Source organism: Ursus arctos, unplaced genomic scaffold (assembly GCF_023065955.2).
Source record: "Ursus arctos isolate Adak ecotype North America unplaced genomic scaffold, UrsArc2.0 scaffold_61, whole genome shotgun sequence".
Lineage (NCBI taxonomy): Eukaryota > Metazoa > Chordata > Mammalia > Carnivora > Ursidae > Ursus > Ursus arctos.
In genome coordinates this window covers 114,036-128,976 of record NW_026623080.1, presented here as the reverse complement: position 1 = coordinate 128,976, position 14,941 = coordinate 114,036, and the positions used below count along the sequence as shown (strand labels likewise).

The 14,941-nt window shown below is 44.4% G+C and overlaps 2 protein-coding genes across 5 annotated transcripts in view; both read left to right on the top strand.

Moving 5' to 3' along the window:
• Positions 1–14,941, top strand: part of LOC125281827 (NF-kappa-B-activating protein-like) — a 215,375-nt gene that overhangs the window by 144,457 nt on the left and 55,977 nt on the right. The gene's annotated exons all lie outside the window — the stretch shown is intronic.
• On the top strand, positions 3,153–4,822 carry LOC125281179 (rhox homeobox family member 1-like). Its single transcript, XM_048213276.2, has 3 exons — positions 3,153–3,444; positions 3,613–3,937; positions 4,556–4,822. The coding sequence occupies exons 1-3, from the start codon at positions 3,363–3,365 to the stop codon at positions 4,632–4,634; spliced, it is 486 nt and encodes a 161-aa protein (XP_048069233.1). The 5' UTR covers positions 3,153–3,362; the 3' UTR covers positions 4,635–4,822.

Sequence of the window (14,941 nt, the reverse complement as noted above, 5' to 3'; positions counted from 1 at the left end):
TTCTATTTTCTCTTTCTTTCTTTCTTTTGAAGATTTTAAGTAATCTCTACATCCAACATGGGGCTTGAACTCACAACCCCAAGATCAAGAGTTCCATGCCCCACCGACTGAACCAACAGGTGCCCTTACCATTCTACTTTCCCTTTCTTCCTTCCTTCCTTCCTTCCTTCCTTCCTTCCTTCCTTCCTTCCTTTTTAAAGATTTTATTTATTTGAAGAGTGAGAGAGAGAGCGAGCACAAGCAAGTGGGGGGGCAGAGGGAGAAGCAAACTCCCCACTGAGCAAGGAGCCCGATGCGGGGCTTGATCCCGGGACTCTGGGGTCATGACCCGAGACGAAGGCAGACGCCCAACCGACTGAGCCACCCAGGCGCCCCTAATTTCTGTTTCTACAAATTGAACTACTCCAGGTATCACAGATAAATGGAATCATTCAATATTTGTCTTTTCGTGTCTGGTTTATTTCACTTAGCTTGATTCCTTCAAGGTTCATCCATGTTGTAGCATGTGTCAGAATTTCATTCCTTTTTAAGGCTGAATAATATTTTATTGTATGTATATACCACATTTTATTTACCCATTCATCCATCAGCGGACATTTGGGTTGTTTCCATCTTTCAGCTATTGTGAATAATGCTGCTCTGAACAGGTGTATACAGATATCTGTTCAAGTCCCTGCTCTCAGTTCTTTGGGTTGTATACCCAGAAGTGGAATTGCTGGATCATATGGTAATTCTGACTAAGTGTTTGAGGAACTGCCATACCATTTTCCACAGTGACTACACCATTTACATCCCCACCAGTAATGCACAGGGTTCCAACTTCTCCACATCCTTACCAACACCTCTTATTTTCTATTTTGTGGATAATAGTCATCCTCCTGGGTGTGAAACAGTATCTCGTTGTGGTTTTTATTTTTTTTAAGATTTTATTTATTTATTTGACAGAGAGAGAGAGACAGCCAGCGAGAGAGGGAACACAAGCAGGGGGAGTGGGAGAGGGAGAAGCAGGCTCCCAGCGGAGCGGGGAGCTGGATGAGGAGCTCGATCCCAGGACCCCGGTACCATGCCCTGAGCTGAAGGCAGACGCTTAACGACTGAGCCACCCAGGTGCCCCTCATTGTGGTTCTGATTAAGACTAATACGTAAGAAAAATATGTTTTTAGCCTTTTGGCTTCAAATATTTATTCTGCTTTTATATGGTTAATTCTATTTAAATCTCTCCGTGTAACTGTCATTATCTACATTATTCCCTGGATATTTAAAAAAATAAGAATTGTGGGGTACCTGGGTGGCTCAGTCGTTAGGCGTCTGCCTTCGGCTCTGGTCATGATCCCAGGGCCCCGGGCTCGAGTCCCACATTGGGCTCCTTGCTTGGCAGGGAGCCTGCTTCTCCCTCTGCCTCTGCCTGCCACTCCCTCTGCTCTCTCTCATTCTCTCTTTCTGACAAATAAATAAATGAAATCTTTTTTTAAAAAGTAAAAAGAAATCATAGAGACACAGTTAAAAACATGACTTTTATCATTCTCGAAATTCTATGAATTCTTCACCCATCCTTGAGAAACGGGTAAAATTGAAAACCATCAAAATAATTGGACTTCTTAAAAATTGGATTGTATGAATGGAAGGTGTTTATAAGAAGTGATGACTCTGGAGCTTACCATCCCAAAGGACAGCACTGAATAGTTAATCTGTTCCTTGAGGGACTAGGATGCTGATGTCTTTCGGATACGGATCATGACGTGATTGCTGATCTTTCACCAGAGTATAAGTTAGCTTTTCCTCGCACCAGGTCCAGCAAGTTATTGGGCACTGGGTAAATACATATATTTTTTTTCCTAACTGTAGTCAGAGGGAAGTAGCAGGGTGCACAGCGGCTGTCATTTAGCGGTATTGGACACTATGCAAAACATCACTTTAAGGGAGAAACAGAGCCCTCAATCTGCCCTGGCTCTTCTTTATTTGATATTTATCAGTGGAGAGCTAGAGCTCTGGAAGACAGTTCTAGACAAAGGGAGATGGAGGAAGACGAAGAGGAGGAGGAGAAACAGGAGAAAGTGGAGGAGAATAAAAAAGTGGGAACATGGGGCACCTGGGTGGCTCAGTCCGTTAAGTATCTGCCTTTGGCTCAGGTGATGATCCTAGGGTCCTGGGATCGAGCACCGCACCGCCTGGGGCTCCCTGCTCTGCTGGGAGGCTGCTTCTTCCTCTCCCACTCCCCCTGCTTGTGTTCGCTCTCTCGCTGGCTGTCTCTCTCTGTCAAATAAATAAATAAAATCTTAAAAAAAAAAAAAAGTGGGAACTAACCCAAGTCCCCAGCACCTGCCCAGCCCAGAAACACGTGCGCTTTTGCAGAGGACCTGCAGCGGGGGCGCGGAAGCGGAGCTCAGCAGGCAGAGGGTGTAAGCCCCACAGTCGCGTCCAGCACGTGCAGCGCAAGCATTCTTGGATGCTCAAAACAGTGGACAGGTTTCTCCATTTCTACTCTTGATGTGAATTCCTTAATACAAATCTGGGGTATTTGTTCCTATCGCAAGAGGGAGGTTTGGGTTTCTTAGAGCGTGCATCCGAGCACCCACAGTGCTCTGTAAAACCCAACCTCAAGCTGCCGCTCCGGAGCGCCCAGGAGAGCTTGATGGGCTCCACTTTCCGCGCGTATGGCAAAAACCCAGAGCAAGCAGCCCTCTAGCTAATCGTTTCGTCCGGTCACTAGCCCGGTTCGTGGACTCTGGGTGCGAACGGAACCCAACCAGAGTCCCATCCATTGGTCACTGACTTGCCGGAGGGGAGAGTCGTGCTCAGAGCTCACACGGCGACGGGGATACCGTCGCTTCAGTGCTGGGGCTGCCACGAAGCCCCCCCGCAACTTCTCCAGCCCTACCTCTGCGTCCCTCGCCCTGGAGGAGCTTAGGGCGAGAACCCTGCACCGACCCGCGTGCAGCGAGGGCAGGCGGCGAGACGTTCTCCCAACGCGTCTCCCAGGGCTCGGGAGAGCTGTGGGAAGTTTCCTTCCCCACCCCTTCCCCGCCCCCGGCTGGCTGGCACCACCCACCACCCCCCACGCCAAGGCAGTGCCCCGCGGGAGTCGGGAGTTGTCGCCCCCCCCGCGCGCGCCCCCTGGCGGTAGCACCCTTCCGGCAAACGCTCCGCCTACTTCGTGGCCACGCCCCGGCCTCGTGCTCGCCCCGACAAGTCCCGCCCACCACACACCTGGCCGTTGGAAGTAACGGGGATCGACGGCGTCTAAGAGCGCGCGGACGTTGAAGCTGAGGTAGAGGCGTAGTAAACCGCACCCCGCACAGAGACAGGCCCGGACCCCGGAGTCTCCGCGGGCCGCCGCGCGAGTGTGTGGAGGCGTTCTGGACATGGAGCCTCCGCCCGAGAGCAGCCAAGAGGGCACCGCTTGCCGCATCCTGGAAGTCGATGAACTTGGAGGAGAACCGTTGGGTGAGTGCGCGAACCGGGACGCGGGTTTGGCGAAGTCTACGAAACGGCCTTTCCCCGGGGGAGGCGAGTGGACGGGACGCCGCAGTGGCGCGGCAGATGTCGCCGCTCTCAGGTCGCCGTCCCACGCGCCCTGGGCTCCAGCGCCCTGATCTCTCTTTTCTTTTCCAGATACGAAGCCTGCGGTGGTCTCCGTAACGGGAGGAGACGTCGAGAAGGAGCTCTGGCCCGAACCTGAGCAGGAAGCCGCGACAGGAGAAGAAAGCCACGGTGGCGCGGGAGCAGCGGGCCCCGTGGACGACGAGAACCACACGGGCGGCGGCTGCGGGCAAGAGCCCCCGCAGCAGCAGCAGCAGGACGAGGCCCAGGCGGCCGCCGAGGGGCCGCAGCCCCAGGAGCGGCAGCAACGCCTCCACCGCAGCGCGTTCCCCCGGCTAGAACTGAAGGAGCTGGAGAGCGTTTTCCAACGCACTCAATACCCCTACGTGTTCGGGCGGTGAGTGGCTTGCTCTGGCGCCCCCCCCCCCCATCTCTAGGACCCTCGGGGACGCCCTGGGCTCTCTCCCAGGTCTCTCTCCCCGCCTCCAAAGCCAAAGCTACCTAGGGGGCCTCGAGCTCTTTCCAAGGTGGGGACGATGCCCCCGTGGGCATCAAGGTAAATATTTTCATGCAGTATATAAACGAATCGTCAGGAAACTCTCGGGTCGGGCTCCTGTTTTTGTAAATAACATTCTATTGGATCACGATCGCGATCAGGATCAGGAGTGACATCAGGGTGCAAAATGAGGCGCGGTTGTGCGAGTGAAGGGGTGGATCTTGCCTTTATTTAACATTCTGATAATTTGGTGGTCCCGGAATTTTTTGTGCATTAGTCTTGACTTTTAAATACTACATTAAAATTGTTAATCTTGAATTCTGAAGTTTTTCAAGGTACCCTTAAATTGTGTACACAAAGGAAGATTGTCCCTAAAGCAAGCCCAGACTTGGGTATTAAAGAAATGTGTGCTGGGGAGTTGGGGGGAAATATAAATTTAAAAACAAGCATGAAATGTACATTGTATATCATTTCATCCACAACTCCAGATACTAAATATTTGCAATTTTCTTCCCTCAGAAAGAAGCTTTCCATACCCATAGATGTGATGGAAGTCCGTAAACCTGAAAAAAGCGATTCGGCTGGGCAGCCATTCTAAAACCTGCTTCAGGAGTTAAAAGCTTTTGTTCTAGACATTCTCAAGTTGTTTTGGTTGCCTTTTCCATGTTTGGGTAGTAAGTTTTGAATTTTAGGGCTTTGGTGAGTGGAAAATGGGATAAGTAAATCCCACTTTATGGAAGTTGCCCATTACCGTTAAAGGAAAACAATAAAATAAAAGAGAATTAAACTGCTTGTCTTGTTTCCTGCACAAAATTAAATATAAATAAAGTTCAGCTCTTTCTAACCAGTATCATTCAGGGAGCAATTCTGGGTGGAGTCATGTTGGGGCTGGGTCAAATCTGGGAAGTATGCACATTAACACAAGAAGACCTAGGCTAAGAGAGGATTAGACTATATTGTTATTTTTAATTTTTATTTTTTTAAAGATTTTATTCATTTGAGAGAGAGAGCAGGGGGAGGGGCAGAGGGAAAGGGAGAAGCAGACTTCCCACTGAGTGCCAGAGCCTGATGGGGGGCGGGGGCTTGATCCCAGGATGCTGAGATCATGACCAGAGCTGAAGTCCCATGCCACCCGGGTGCCCCTGTACTGTTATTTTAAATATTTAAAACCAGGCATAAGTTCTTAGCTAAATCCACAAAAAAAGTGGATTTATAAATATTCAGGCCTTGGGGTAAGGGAATTATTCCCACACAGAGAACACACTATATGAGTAATGTCTGTTCATTTACACCGAGACTGATGCAGGGAGATAGCTTTTATTTCTTGTTTTTTAAAAGAATTAATTTTTAAAAGATTTTATTTATTCTTTTGAGAGAGAGAGAAAGCACAAGAGCGGGGAAGGTCAGAGGGAGAACCAGACTCCTCGCTGAGCGGGGAGCCCAAATCGGGGCTTGATCCAGGAATCCTGGGACCCTAGGATCATGACCCGAGCTGACGGTAGATGCCCAACCAACCAAGCCACCCAGGTGCCCCATAAAGACTTTATTTATTTGAGAGAGCGCATGAACAGGGGGAGGGGTAGATGGGGGAGAGTGAGAGAGAATCTCAAGCAGAATCCCCACTGAGTTTGGAGCCCAACACCAGCTCCATCTCACAACCCTGAGATCATGACCAAGATTCAACCAATAGACTCAACTGACTGAGCCACCCAGGTGCCCCCCAGGGAGATAAATTTCAAGTCCAAGTGCCTGGTTCTCCTGTTGTTGCTTTAGTCTGTAGTAAAGCACTGTAGACAGTGGCAGCCCTACCTTTTAATTTTCTGAAATACTTTCATGTGTTAGCCTGAAAACATTGCTTAAAATACATTATAGTGGAGGTTGGAGGAAACTGGACATTTGTCTAAAAATTGAAGCAAATGAGAACAATTTTTATGCTAAAACCTGGGAAATAACCATCTTGAAAAAAGTTTCACTGAGTTAAGAAGAGTGAAAAGGTTAGAGAAGAATTGCATACAAACATACCTTGCAGATATGACACAAATCGAACTTCATGAGTGAATATTCTCAAGGAATTTCTAAGGATATGTTTTTCGATGGTACTATTTTGAAGAGATGGGTTTTATGGAATTTGGTGTTGGTGGCGAGGCTTTCAATTTAGGCCAGATTCCTACCTGTGTTAATTTGAAATAGTTTTTCACGTGTTCAGGCAGTAATGTCTAATTTGTAGGTCAAAAGACTACCATTTGAGACCAGAGAAAATCATAAGTTATCTTAAGAGAGTATTGGTGAAAACCAAAATCCAGGATGAGTTATTAGCTTTGTCCCATGGTATGCATATGAGTGTAGTCGCGGAAATGGGATACAGATCTGGCAGTCTTGAGTTTTAGTGAATTTAGACCCAGTTTGTCTAAATTTTCCTTAACTCTACAGGCTAAAATATCAAGGCAGTATCCGGGGCGTCAGCAACTCTTATGTTCTAGTAAGAAGCCACAATGCCCAGGACTTCCTTGTCAGGTCATCTTTGTAACTCTCAAGAGGTTTTCCGAAGATGAATAACCCCTTAGATATCTTTGAGGGAAACCTGTTTTAAAATCCAACTTCCTCCTATTGAATACTTTTTTTTTTTAAAGATTTAATTTATTTATTTGACAGAGATAGAGACAGCCATTGAGAGAGGGAACACAAGCAGGGGGAGTAGGAGAGGAAGAAGCAGGCTCATAGCGGAGAAGCCTGATGTGGGGCTCGATCCCATAACGCCGGGATCACGCCCTGAGCCGAAGGCAGACGCTCAACCTCTGTGCCACCCAGGCGCCCCTGAATACTTTTTTTTAAAGATTTTATTTATTTATGTGACAGAGAGACAGCCAGCGAGAGAGGGAACACAGCAGGGGAGAGGGAGAGGAAGAAGCAGGCTCCCAGCCAAGGAGCCCGATGTGGGACTCGATCCCGGAACGCCAGGATCACGCCCTGAGCCGAAGGCAGACGCTTAACGACTGCGCTACCCAGGCGCCCCTGAATATTTACTTTAGACTCCGGAAGCTTTTATCACGTTCAGCTTCCCCTACAACCAGGACAACACTGTCCCTAGATTGTCGGGGGCAGAGGCAGCTGGACACTGAGGGTCTGCTGTCAAGATACCGACATTTCTTCATCTTGTTACCAGGCTTAGCGGCAGCAGAAGATACCGGTGCAGTTCATCAGCTAGACCCACATTCAAGAGCTGGAAAAACCATTAAAGAATATTAAAGGTGGGAGGAGAGAGACAAGGCAGGAATTACAGTCAAAAGCTTAGCACGTAGTAGATGCTCTCTAAGGGTAAACCGAAGAAGAGGCTGCAGTGGTAACTTTCTTAAAATATTTTACTAATAAAAAAATAGGTTCTCCCACTGGAGTTTAATATCTCAGTGGCATAAAGAGTTGTATGTTGTGGGGTTGTTTTTCTTTTTTTGTTTTTTGTTATTTAAAGATTTACCTATTTGACAGAGGGAGAGAGTGAGACAGAGAGCACAAGCCGGGGGAGCAGCAGGCAGAGGGAGAAGCAGGCTCCCCAATGAGCAAGGAGCCTGATGCGGGACTCGATTCCAGGACCCTAGGATCATGACCTGAGCTGAAGGCAGACGCTTAACTGACTGAGTCACCCGGGTGCCCCTGTGGTTGTTTTTTTTTTTTTTTTTAAGATTTTATTTATTTATTTGAGAGAGAGTGAGCACAAGCAGGGGGGAGTGGCAGAGGCAGAGGGAGAAGCAGGCTCCTGGGAGCCTGAGGCTGGGCTCGACCCCAAGACCCCAGGATCATGATCTGAGTCAAAGGCAGATGCTTGACCAACTAAGCCACCCAGTCTCCCCTATTTATAATATTCTTAGTTGATCTAACAGATAATGGTTTGTTCAAAAGAATAATAGCAAAAATGTATTCAGTGATTATAGCATATGGATAAGTGAAGGGAATGACAGCACAGTTATACAAGACAGGAGAAAGGAACTGGCCACACTCCGCATAAGGTACTTGTGCTACCAGTGAAATGATCTAGTGTTTCTTGAAAGTGGACTTATTTGTTGTAAATGTATATTGCAAATTCTAGGGCAACCACTAAAAAAAATTTCTAAGTGTTACTGAGATGTTAAGAGAGGAGAGAAAATTGAATCATAATAAAAAGTTCAATGAAAACCAGAGGAGGCAGAAAAAGAGTGGAAGACAAAATAGAAACCAAGAACAATAACAAAGAATAGAAAATGATCATAAAAATGGTAGCTATTAATCAAAATATATCAAGAATAATTTTAAATGTGAATAGTCTAAATATGCCAATTAAAAGAGAAAGTAAGTCTGGATAAAAAAATAAACAAGAGCCAACTACATGTCACCTAAAGAAGCCTACTTTGTTTTTAATTTTTTTATTTTTCAAAGATTTTAAGTAATTTCTACACCGAACATGGAGCTTGAACTCACAACTCTGAGATCAAGAGTCACACCCTCCTCTGACTGAGCCAGCCAGGCACCCCAGAAACCTACTTTAAATATAAAGACACAGGGCACCTGGGTAGCTCAGTCACTTAAGCATCTGCCTTTGGCTCCGGTTGTGATCTTAGGGTCTTGGGATCAAACCCCTCGTTGGGCTCCCGGCTTGGTGGGGAGCCTGCTTGTCCCCCTCCCTCGGCCTGCCACTCCCCCTGCTTGTGTGCTCTCTCTCTCTCAAATAAACCAATGAAATCTTAAATAAATAAATAAATAAATAAATAAATAAATAAATAAATAAAAGACACAGGGGTGCTTGAGTGATGGTTAAGCATCCAACTCTTGGTTTCGGCTCGGGGGGTGATCTCAGAGTTGTGAGATCGAGCCCTGCATCAGGCCCCACACTCAGCATGGAGTTCACTTGAGATTCTCTCTCCTTCCTTCCTGCCCCTCCCGATTGTGCTCTCTCTCTCTCAAATAAATAAATAAATCTTTAAATAAATAAATACAAAGACACAGATAGCTTAAAGGTAAAGACATTGAGAAAGATATACCATGCCAACACCCAGCAAAACAAAGCTGCACTATCTCAGACAAAGCACGCTTCAGAACAAGGAAAATTATCAGGGATAAAGAGGGGCATTACATAACAGCAAAAGACTCAATTTTCCAGAAGGCACCAATCCTTAATGTGTACATGCTTAACAACACAGTGTCAAAATACATGAGTCAAAAACTGACAGAACCGCAGGGAGAAATAGACAAATCCATTATTGTACTTGAGGACTTCAACATCCCCTCTGTTACAAACTGACAAAGACAGCAGGTAGAAAACCAGTAGAATCAAATATAATTGAACTAAGAGCACCATCCATAAACCAGATCTAATTGACATTTATAGAATACTTCAACAACAGCAGAATGCTTATCCTTCTCAAGCGCACATGGAACATTCACTAAGATAGACTATATCCTGGGCCATAAAACACACTTCTAGATAACACATGGATCAAAGAATAAACCTCAAGAGAATTAAAAAAAAAACATTTTGAACTAAATGGAAATGAAAACACAACTTGTCAAAATTTGAGGATGCAAAGGAAATCAGTACATGGAGAGACATTTGTCACAATGAATGCATATATTAGAAAAGAAGAAAAATCCAAAATTAATAATCTCAGTTTCCACCGTAGGAACCTAGAAAAAGAAGAGCAAGTTAAATCCAAGTAAGCAGAAGAAAAGATATAAAAATCAGAGCACAAATCGTGAAATTGAAAACAAGAAAACAATAGAGAAAATCAATGAATCCAAAAGTTGGTTATGTGAAAATATTGATAAAAGTGATAAGTATCTGTTCAGGCTAACCAAGATAAAAAGAGAGAAGACACAAATTGCTACCATCAGAAATGAGAGGGGGACATCACTTCTGATTCTGCTGACATTAAAAGGATAATAAAAGCATATTATGAACAACTCTGGCCACAAATTTGATAACTTAGAAACAATGGCCCAATTCTTTGAAAAACACAATCTAACAATACTCATAAAAGAGAAATAGACTATATGAATAGGCCTATATCTATTTTAAATTGAATCAATAATTAATAACCTTCCAAAACAGAAAGCACCAGGCACAAATGGGTTCACCGGGGGAATTCTACCAAATGTTTAAGGAAGAAATGATACGAATTCTCTATAATCTGGTCTAGAAAATAGAACCAAGGGAATGCTTCCTAACTTGTTCTATGAGGTCAGCATTACCCTGGTACTAAAACCAGACAATACATTGTAAGAAAGGAAAACCAAAGACCAATTACTCTCATGAAAAAATGCAAAAATCCTCAACCAAATATTAGCAGATCAAATCCAACAATGTATGAAAAGAAGTATATACTATGACCAACTAGGATTTATCTCAGGTATGCAAGGCTAGTTCACATTCAAAAAGTCAATTAATATACTCCATCACATCAACACTCTAAAGAATGACATGATCATATCATCAGATGCAGAAAAACCACTTGACAAAATCCAACACCAACTCATGCTAAAAACTCTCAGCAAGGGGCTCCTGGGGGATTCAGGGGGCTAAGCATCTGCCTTTGGCTCAGGTGATCCGTGGGATCAGCCCGCATCAGGTTCTCTCCCTCTCCCTCTACCTGTCTCTCCCCCTGCTTGTGTGTGTGCCCTCTCTCTCTCTCTCTCTCTCAAACAAATAAAATCTTCAAAAAAACCAAAAAACCTCTCATGACCTGAGCCGCTTAAGGGCTGAGCCACCCAGGTGGCCCCAGGCGGCCGTTTTCTTATCTTTTTTTTTTGTTGTTGTTGTTGTTATTTTCAAATTATCCTTTGCTACAATTCAGGCTTTTCTATGATCTCAGACAATCACCCCTTGATCTTATTGAGCCACAAATTAGCCGGCACTGACTGAGCCAATGGAAAGTCTTTCGAATTACCACATGAAAGAATCCAGCCTGAGGTTAGTCATCCCCCCCACTAGTGACAATTTCCGTACAATGTCTTCATAATAGGACCACAATAAGGAAGATCAAAATCTGAGGTGTTAGAAATGTCTCAATAGAAAACTTTGACTAATGCATTTGGTAGTTAAAGAATTTTGAATGTGTGTGATCCCCGAGGCATAATTAATTCTCACCTAACATTTCCACCTTTGTGCGGTGGGTGGAACTTTGTTGGAAATTGTTTTTGTAGTCTGTTTCCTGTAGTCTTCAAGGTACTTTTCGCTGTCTTAAGAATTAAATTGACGTGAGATTAACAGGAGAATCGAAATTCCATATAGAGGGAGAACCCACATAAGCATGAGAGATTCCCAAGACAGGCAAAATGAGGTATAAATATCTTTCTGGACTAAGGAGGAGGAGTTAGGAGTCCGGGGGCGCTTCAACGGGAAGCAGGACAATTCACAGGAAGAATAGAAGAGTAAATGTTTGGTAAACAAATCTTTATGGATCATAGAGAAACAACAGGACAAAGAGAATTGTAACGGATTTGCTAACTTCCTCCCTATTGCCCCTAGTTCAGATTATAATGTAGTTGTCTATGGTGATCGCTCCCTTCCTGGATCTGGTCCTCTATCTAAATTCTTTTAGGCATTTAGTGGGAAGGTCTTTTTTCCCCAGCCCCAAATTCCATATATTCTGTTCTATGTTTTTTTCCTAAAGTTTTTAAATTTTACATTTAAGTCCATGATGCATTTTGAGTTGATTGTTGCATAATATATGAGGTCTAGTTCAAGGTCAGTTTTTTTGCCTATGGATGTCCAATTGCTGCAGCATCATTTGTTTAAAAGTCTATCTTTCTGGGACACCTGGGTGGCTCAGTCGGTTAAGCAGCTGCCTTCAGCTCGGGGTCCTGGAATGGAGTCCCGTGTCAGGCTCCTTGCTCATCCGGGAGCCTGCTTCTCCCCCTGCTTGTGCTGGCTTTCTCTCTCTTTGACAATTAAATGGATAAAATCTTAAAAAAAAAAAAAAAAAAAAGGTCTGTCTATCCTCTATTGAATTGCTTTTGCAGCTATGACAAAAATCATTTGAGCATATTTGTGTGGGACTGTGTTTGGGCTCTCAGTTCTGTTCTATTGATCTCTGTTTCTTTCCTCCTGCCAATGCCACACTTTCTAAATTTCATTCAGTTTATTCATAATAAAACTTAACATCTGGTAGAATAATTCCACCCCTTTTCATTTTTTTCCCCAAATTCTTTCAGCTCTGGGGTGCCTGGCTTGCTTAGTTGGTAGAACTGCGACTCTTGAAATCAGGGTCATGAGTTCAAGCCACACATTGGGTGTGGAGCCTACTTAAGAAAAAAAGTTCTTTTAGCTCTTCTAGGTCAATTGCTTTTCCATATAAATTTTAGAATGTGCTAGCCTGTGTCTGCAACAAACATTGCTGGGATTTTTATAGGACTTCCACTAAATATACAGATCAATTTAGGGGAATTTGGGGGTTACTGTTTTACTTTCATGAGTCATTCATTCATTCATTCCCTGACCATTGTGGAAACTATGTGTTTGATAGTCTGGATTTTCTGTTATTTTCCCCTAAACATGTTATGGGTTGTCTTAGCAAGCAGTTACATTATGGACAGATTTTATCCTTTCTAGCACATGTCTGTTTCAGTTTTCCTTTTGTTTCTAGGGAGACTCTCTTGGTCCATGTATGTACTCTTTCATCCTAAAATGCGACCTTTCTGTGGTTTCACATCTTTTCACCTTCCAGTTGTTGCTCTGCCCCTGCACTCTTTGGATTTTAACCCCACATATGTACAATTTTAGAGTCTTTCAAGAATTTGAGAGAAGTTTATATGCACATTTGAGAACTCCCCGTGGAACCTCCCTTTCCTGGTGTATTCTCTACATTCATAGGCAATCTAGCACCGCTGAACGCTGTCCTCTGCCTGCAAAGGCCATAGAGACTGCAGCTTCTGCTCACTTTCTGGGGCCACATGCCATGCAGCCTGGGGGTTATTTCAGGGCAACGAATCTGCTAGATGTGGGAGTGACCTATAATGTTTCCCTTCTTCCAATGGCCTGATCCCCTTCAATTTCTACCCTTTAGGTCACTCTCCAATGCCTGCAAACAGTTTTTCATTCTTGCCAGAATTTATCATTTTTTGGCACACAGGTTAGTTGGATATAACCTAGTCCACCATTATCCCCTTCGTTCTTTTATTCCTTGTTAATTTTAAATCATCAGACTTTTTAAGAAGTTGTCCTGTGGGAGGTATATTTTTATACATTTACCTAAAAATTTTTTTTTCTAATCACAGTTGTTCTGCTGAAAAATATTTTAAATCTCCAGTGGATAATCCTCCTTTCCTTCCCAAATTAAATTGAACAGACCACTTCAAAGGAAGAAAGGATCAAATGCTTTTTTTTTTTTTTTAAAGATTTTATTTATTTATTTGACAAAGGGAGAGCACAAGTAGGCAGAACAGTAGGCAGAGGGAGAGGGAAAAGCAGGCTCCCCGCTGAGCAGGGAGCCCCACATGAGGCTTGATCCCAGGACCCTGTGATCACAACCTGAATCAAAGGCAGACACTTAACCAACTGAGCCACCCAGGTGTCCTAAGGATCAAATGCTTTATACTTTGATTGCTTAGACTTGAGAAATGTGAGCTTTCCCTCTGATGGTCAAACTCTTTTGGCGGCTTGTAATGGATGTAAGCACAATAGCAGTATTTTTTACCTTTCTATTTCTAATAATTATTGCAGAATATCTAGATGGACAGGCTGGCAGAGAATCAGAAACACTGCATTATTACTCCAGTTCTTTTTCCTCCCTAAGATGCATTTTATTATTTTTAACATTAATTTATTATTGTTAAAGATTTTATTTATTTATTTGAAAGAGAGAGAGAGCACAGAGGGAGAGGGAGAAGCAGACTCCCCATGGAGAAGGGAGCCCGATGATGCAGGGCTCAATCCCAGGACCCTGAGATCATGACCTGAGCCGAAGGCAGACGCTCAACCAACTGAGCCACCCAGGTGCCCCTTAATTTGTTTTTTTTAAGTAGGCTCCATGCCCAGCATGGAGCCCAAGGTGGGGCTTGAATTCATGACCCTGAGATCCAGACCTGAGCTGAGATGAGGAGTCAGACACTTAACCAACTGAGCCACCCAGGTGCCCCCTAAGAGGCATTTTAAAATAAAGCAAAGAAATGAAGAAAAATCCCTCATTGCTCTAGTTCTTATCTAAACTGTCCTAAATCTGCACTTGTAGAGTCTTTCAACCCTCTGTCTTGTTTTTATGGTGTTTCTTTCTTGTATCATTGGACTTTATGTGCTGTTGAGGCAGACGTTTCTAAGCAGAGGTATAAGATGATTAGTTCCTTCCGCAGCACAGTATGTCACAGAAGTGACGATATTTTAGAAGAGTTTCAGGAATAACTAGTAATTTTCAAAGTTCTAAGTCAGGCATTGAAAGGAACATATTCTTTTTTTTTCCTCCAAACTTCCCAGTGTCCTTATTTCTGGGAGCTAATTGCTCTGTGCAAGCACTTAGGAAATCTACACAAAGAATACACATGTCTATGGCAGTCCTGTCGGCCTGGATGCAGTTTCTTAAGGGACCTCTGCATACCTGAGCATTGTCTCCCCCTTTGAGCTCAAAGTCGGTGCTCAGGGAAACATGCAGAGAAGGACAGCCCCAGCCCCTCCCAAAAGGGGACATGTGGTGGAGGAGTGGCAGGCCCTGAAGAAGTCCGAAAGCAGACGCGCACGGCAGAGCTGTGCAGGATATGGTATGATTGTTGTTGTTGTTTTAAGATTTAATTTATGTATTTGACACAGAGAGAGACAGCCAGAGAGAGAGGGAACACAAGCAGGGGGAGTGGGAGAGGAAGAAGCAGGCTTCCAGCGGAGGAGCCTGATGTGGGGCTCGATCCCAGGGACCTGGGATCACACCCTGAGCCGAAGGCAGACGCTTAACGACT

What these genes read in the sequence shown, in the direction of transcription:
- LOC125281179 (XM_048213276.2), top strand. Translation starts at nt 3,363, where the DNA reads ATGGAGCCTCCGCCCGAGAGCAGCCAAGAGGGCACCGCTTGCCGCATC. An exon ending in ACTTGGAGGAGAACCGTTGG is followed by an intron (nt 3,445 to 3,612) that starts GTGAGTGCGCGA and finishes TTTCTTTTCCAG; the next exon opens with ATACGAAGCCTGCGGTGGTC. An exon ending in TACCCCTACGTGTTCGGGCG is followed by an intron (nt 3,938 to 4,555) that starts GTGAGTGGCTTG and finishes TTCTTCCCTCAG; the next exon opens with AAAGAAGCTTTCCATACCCA.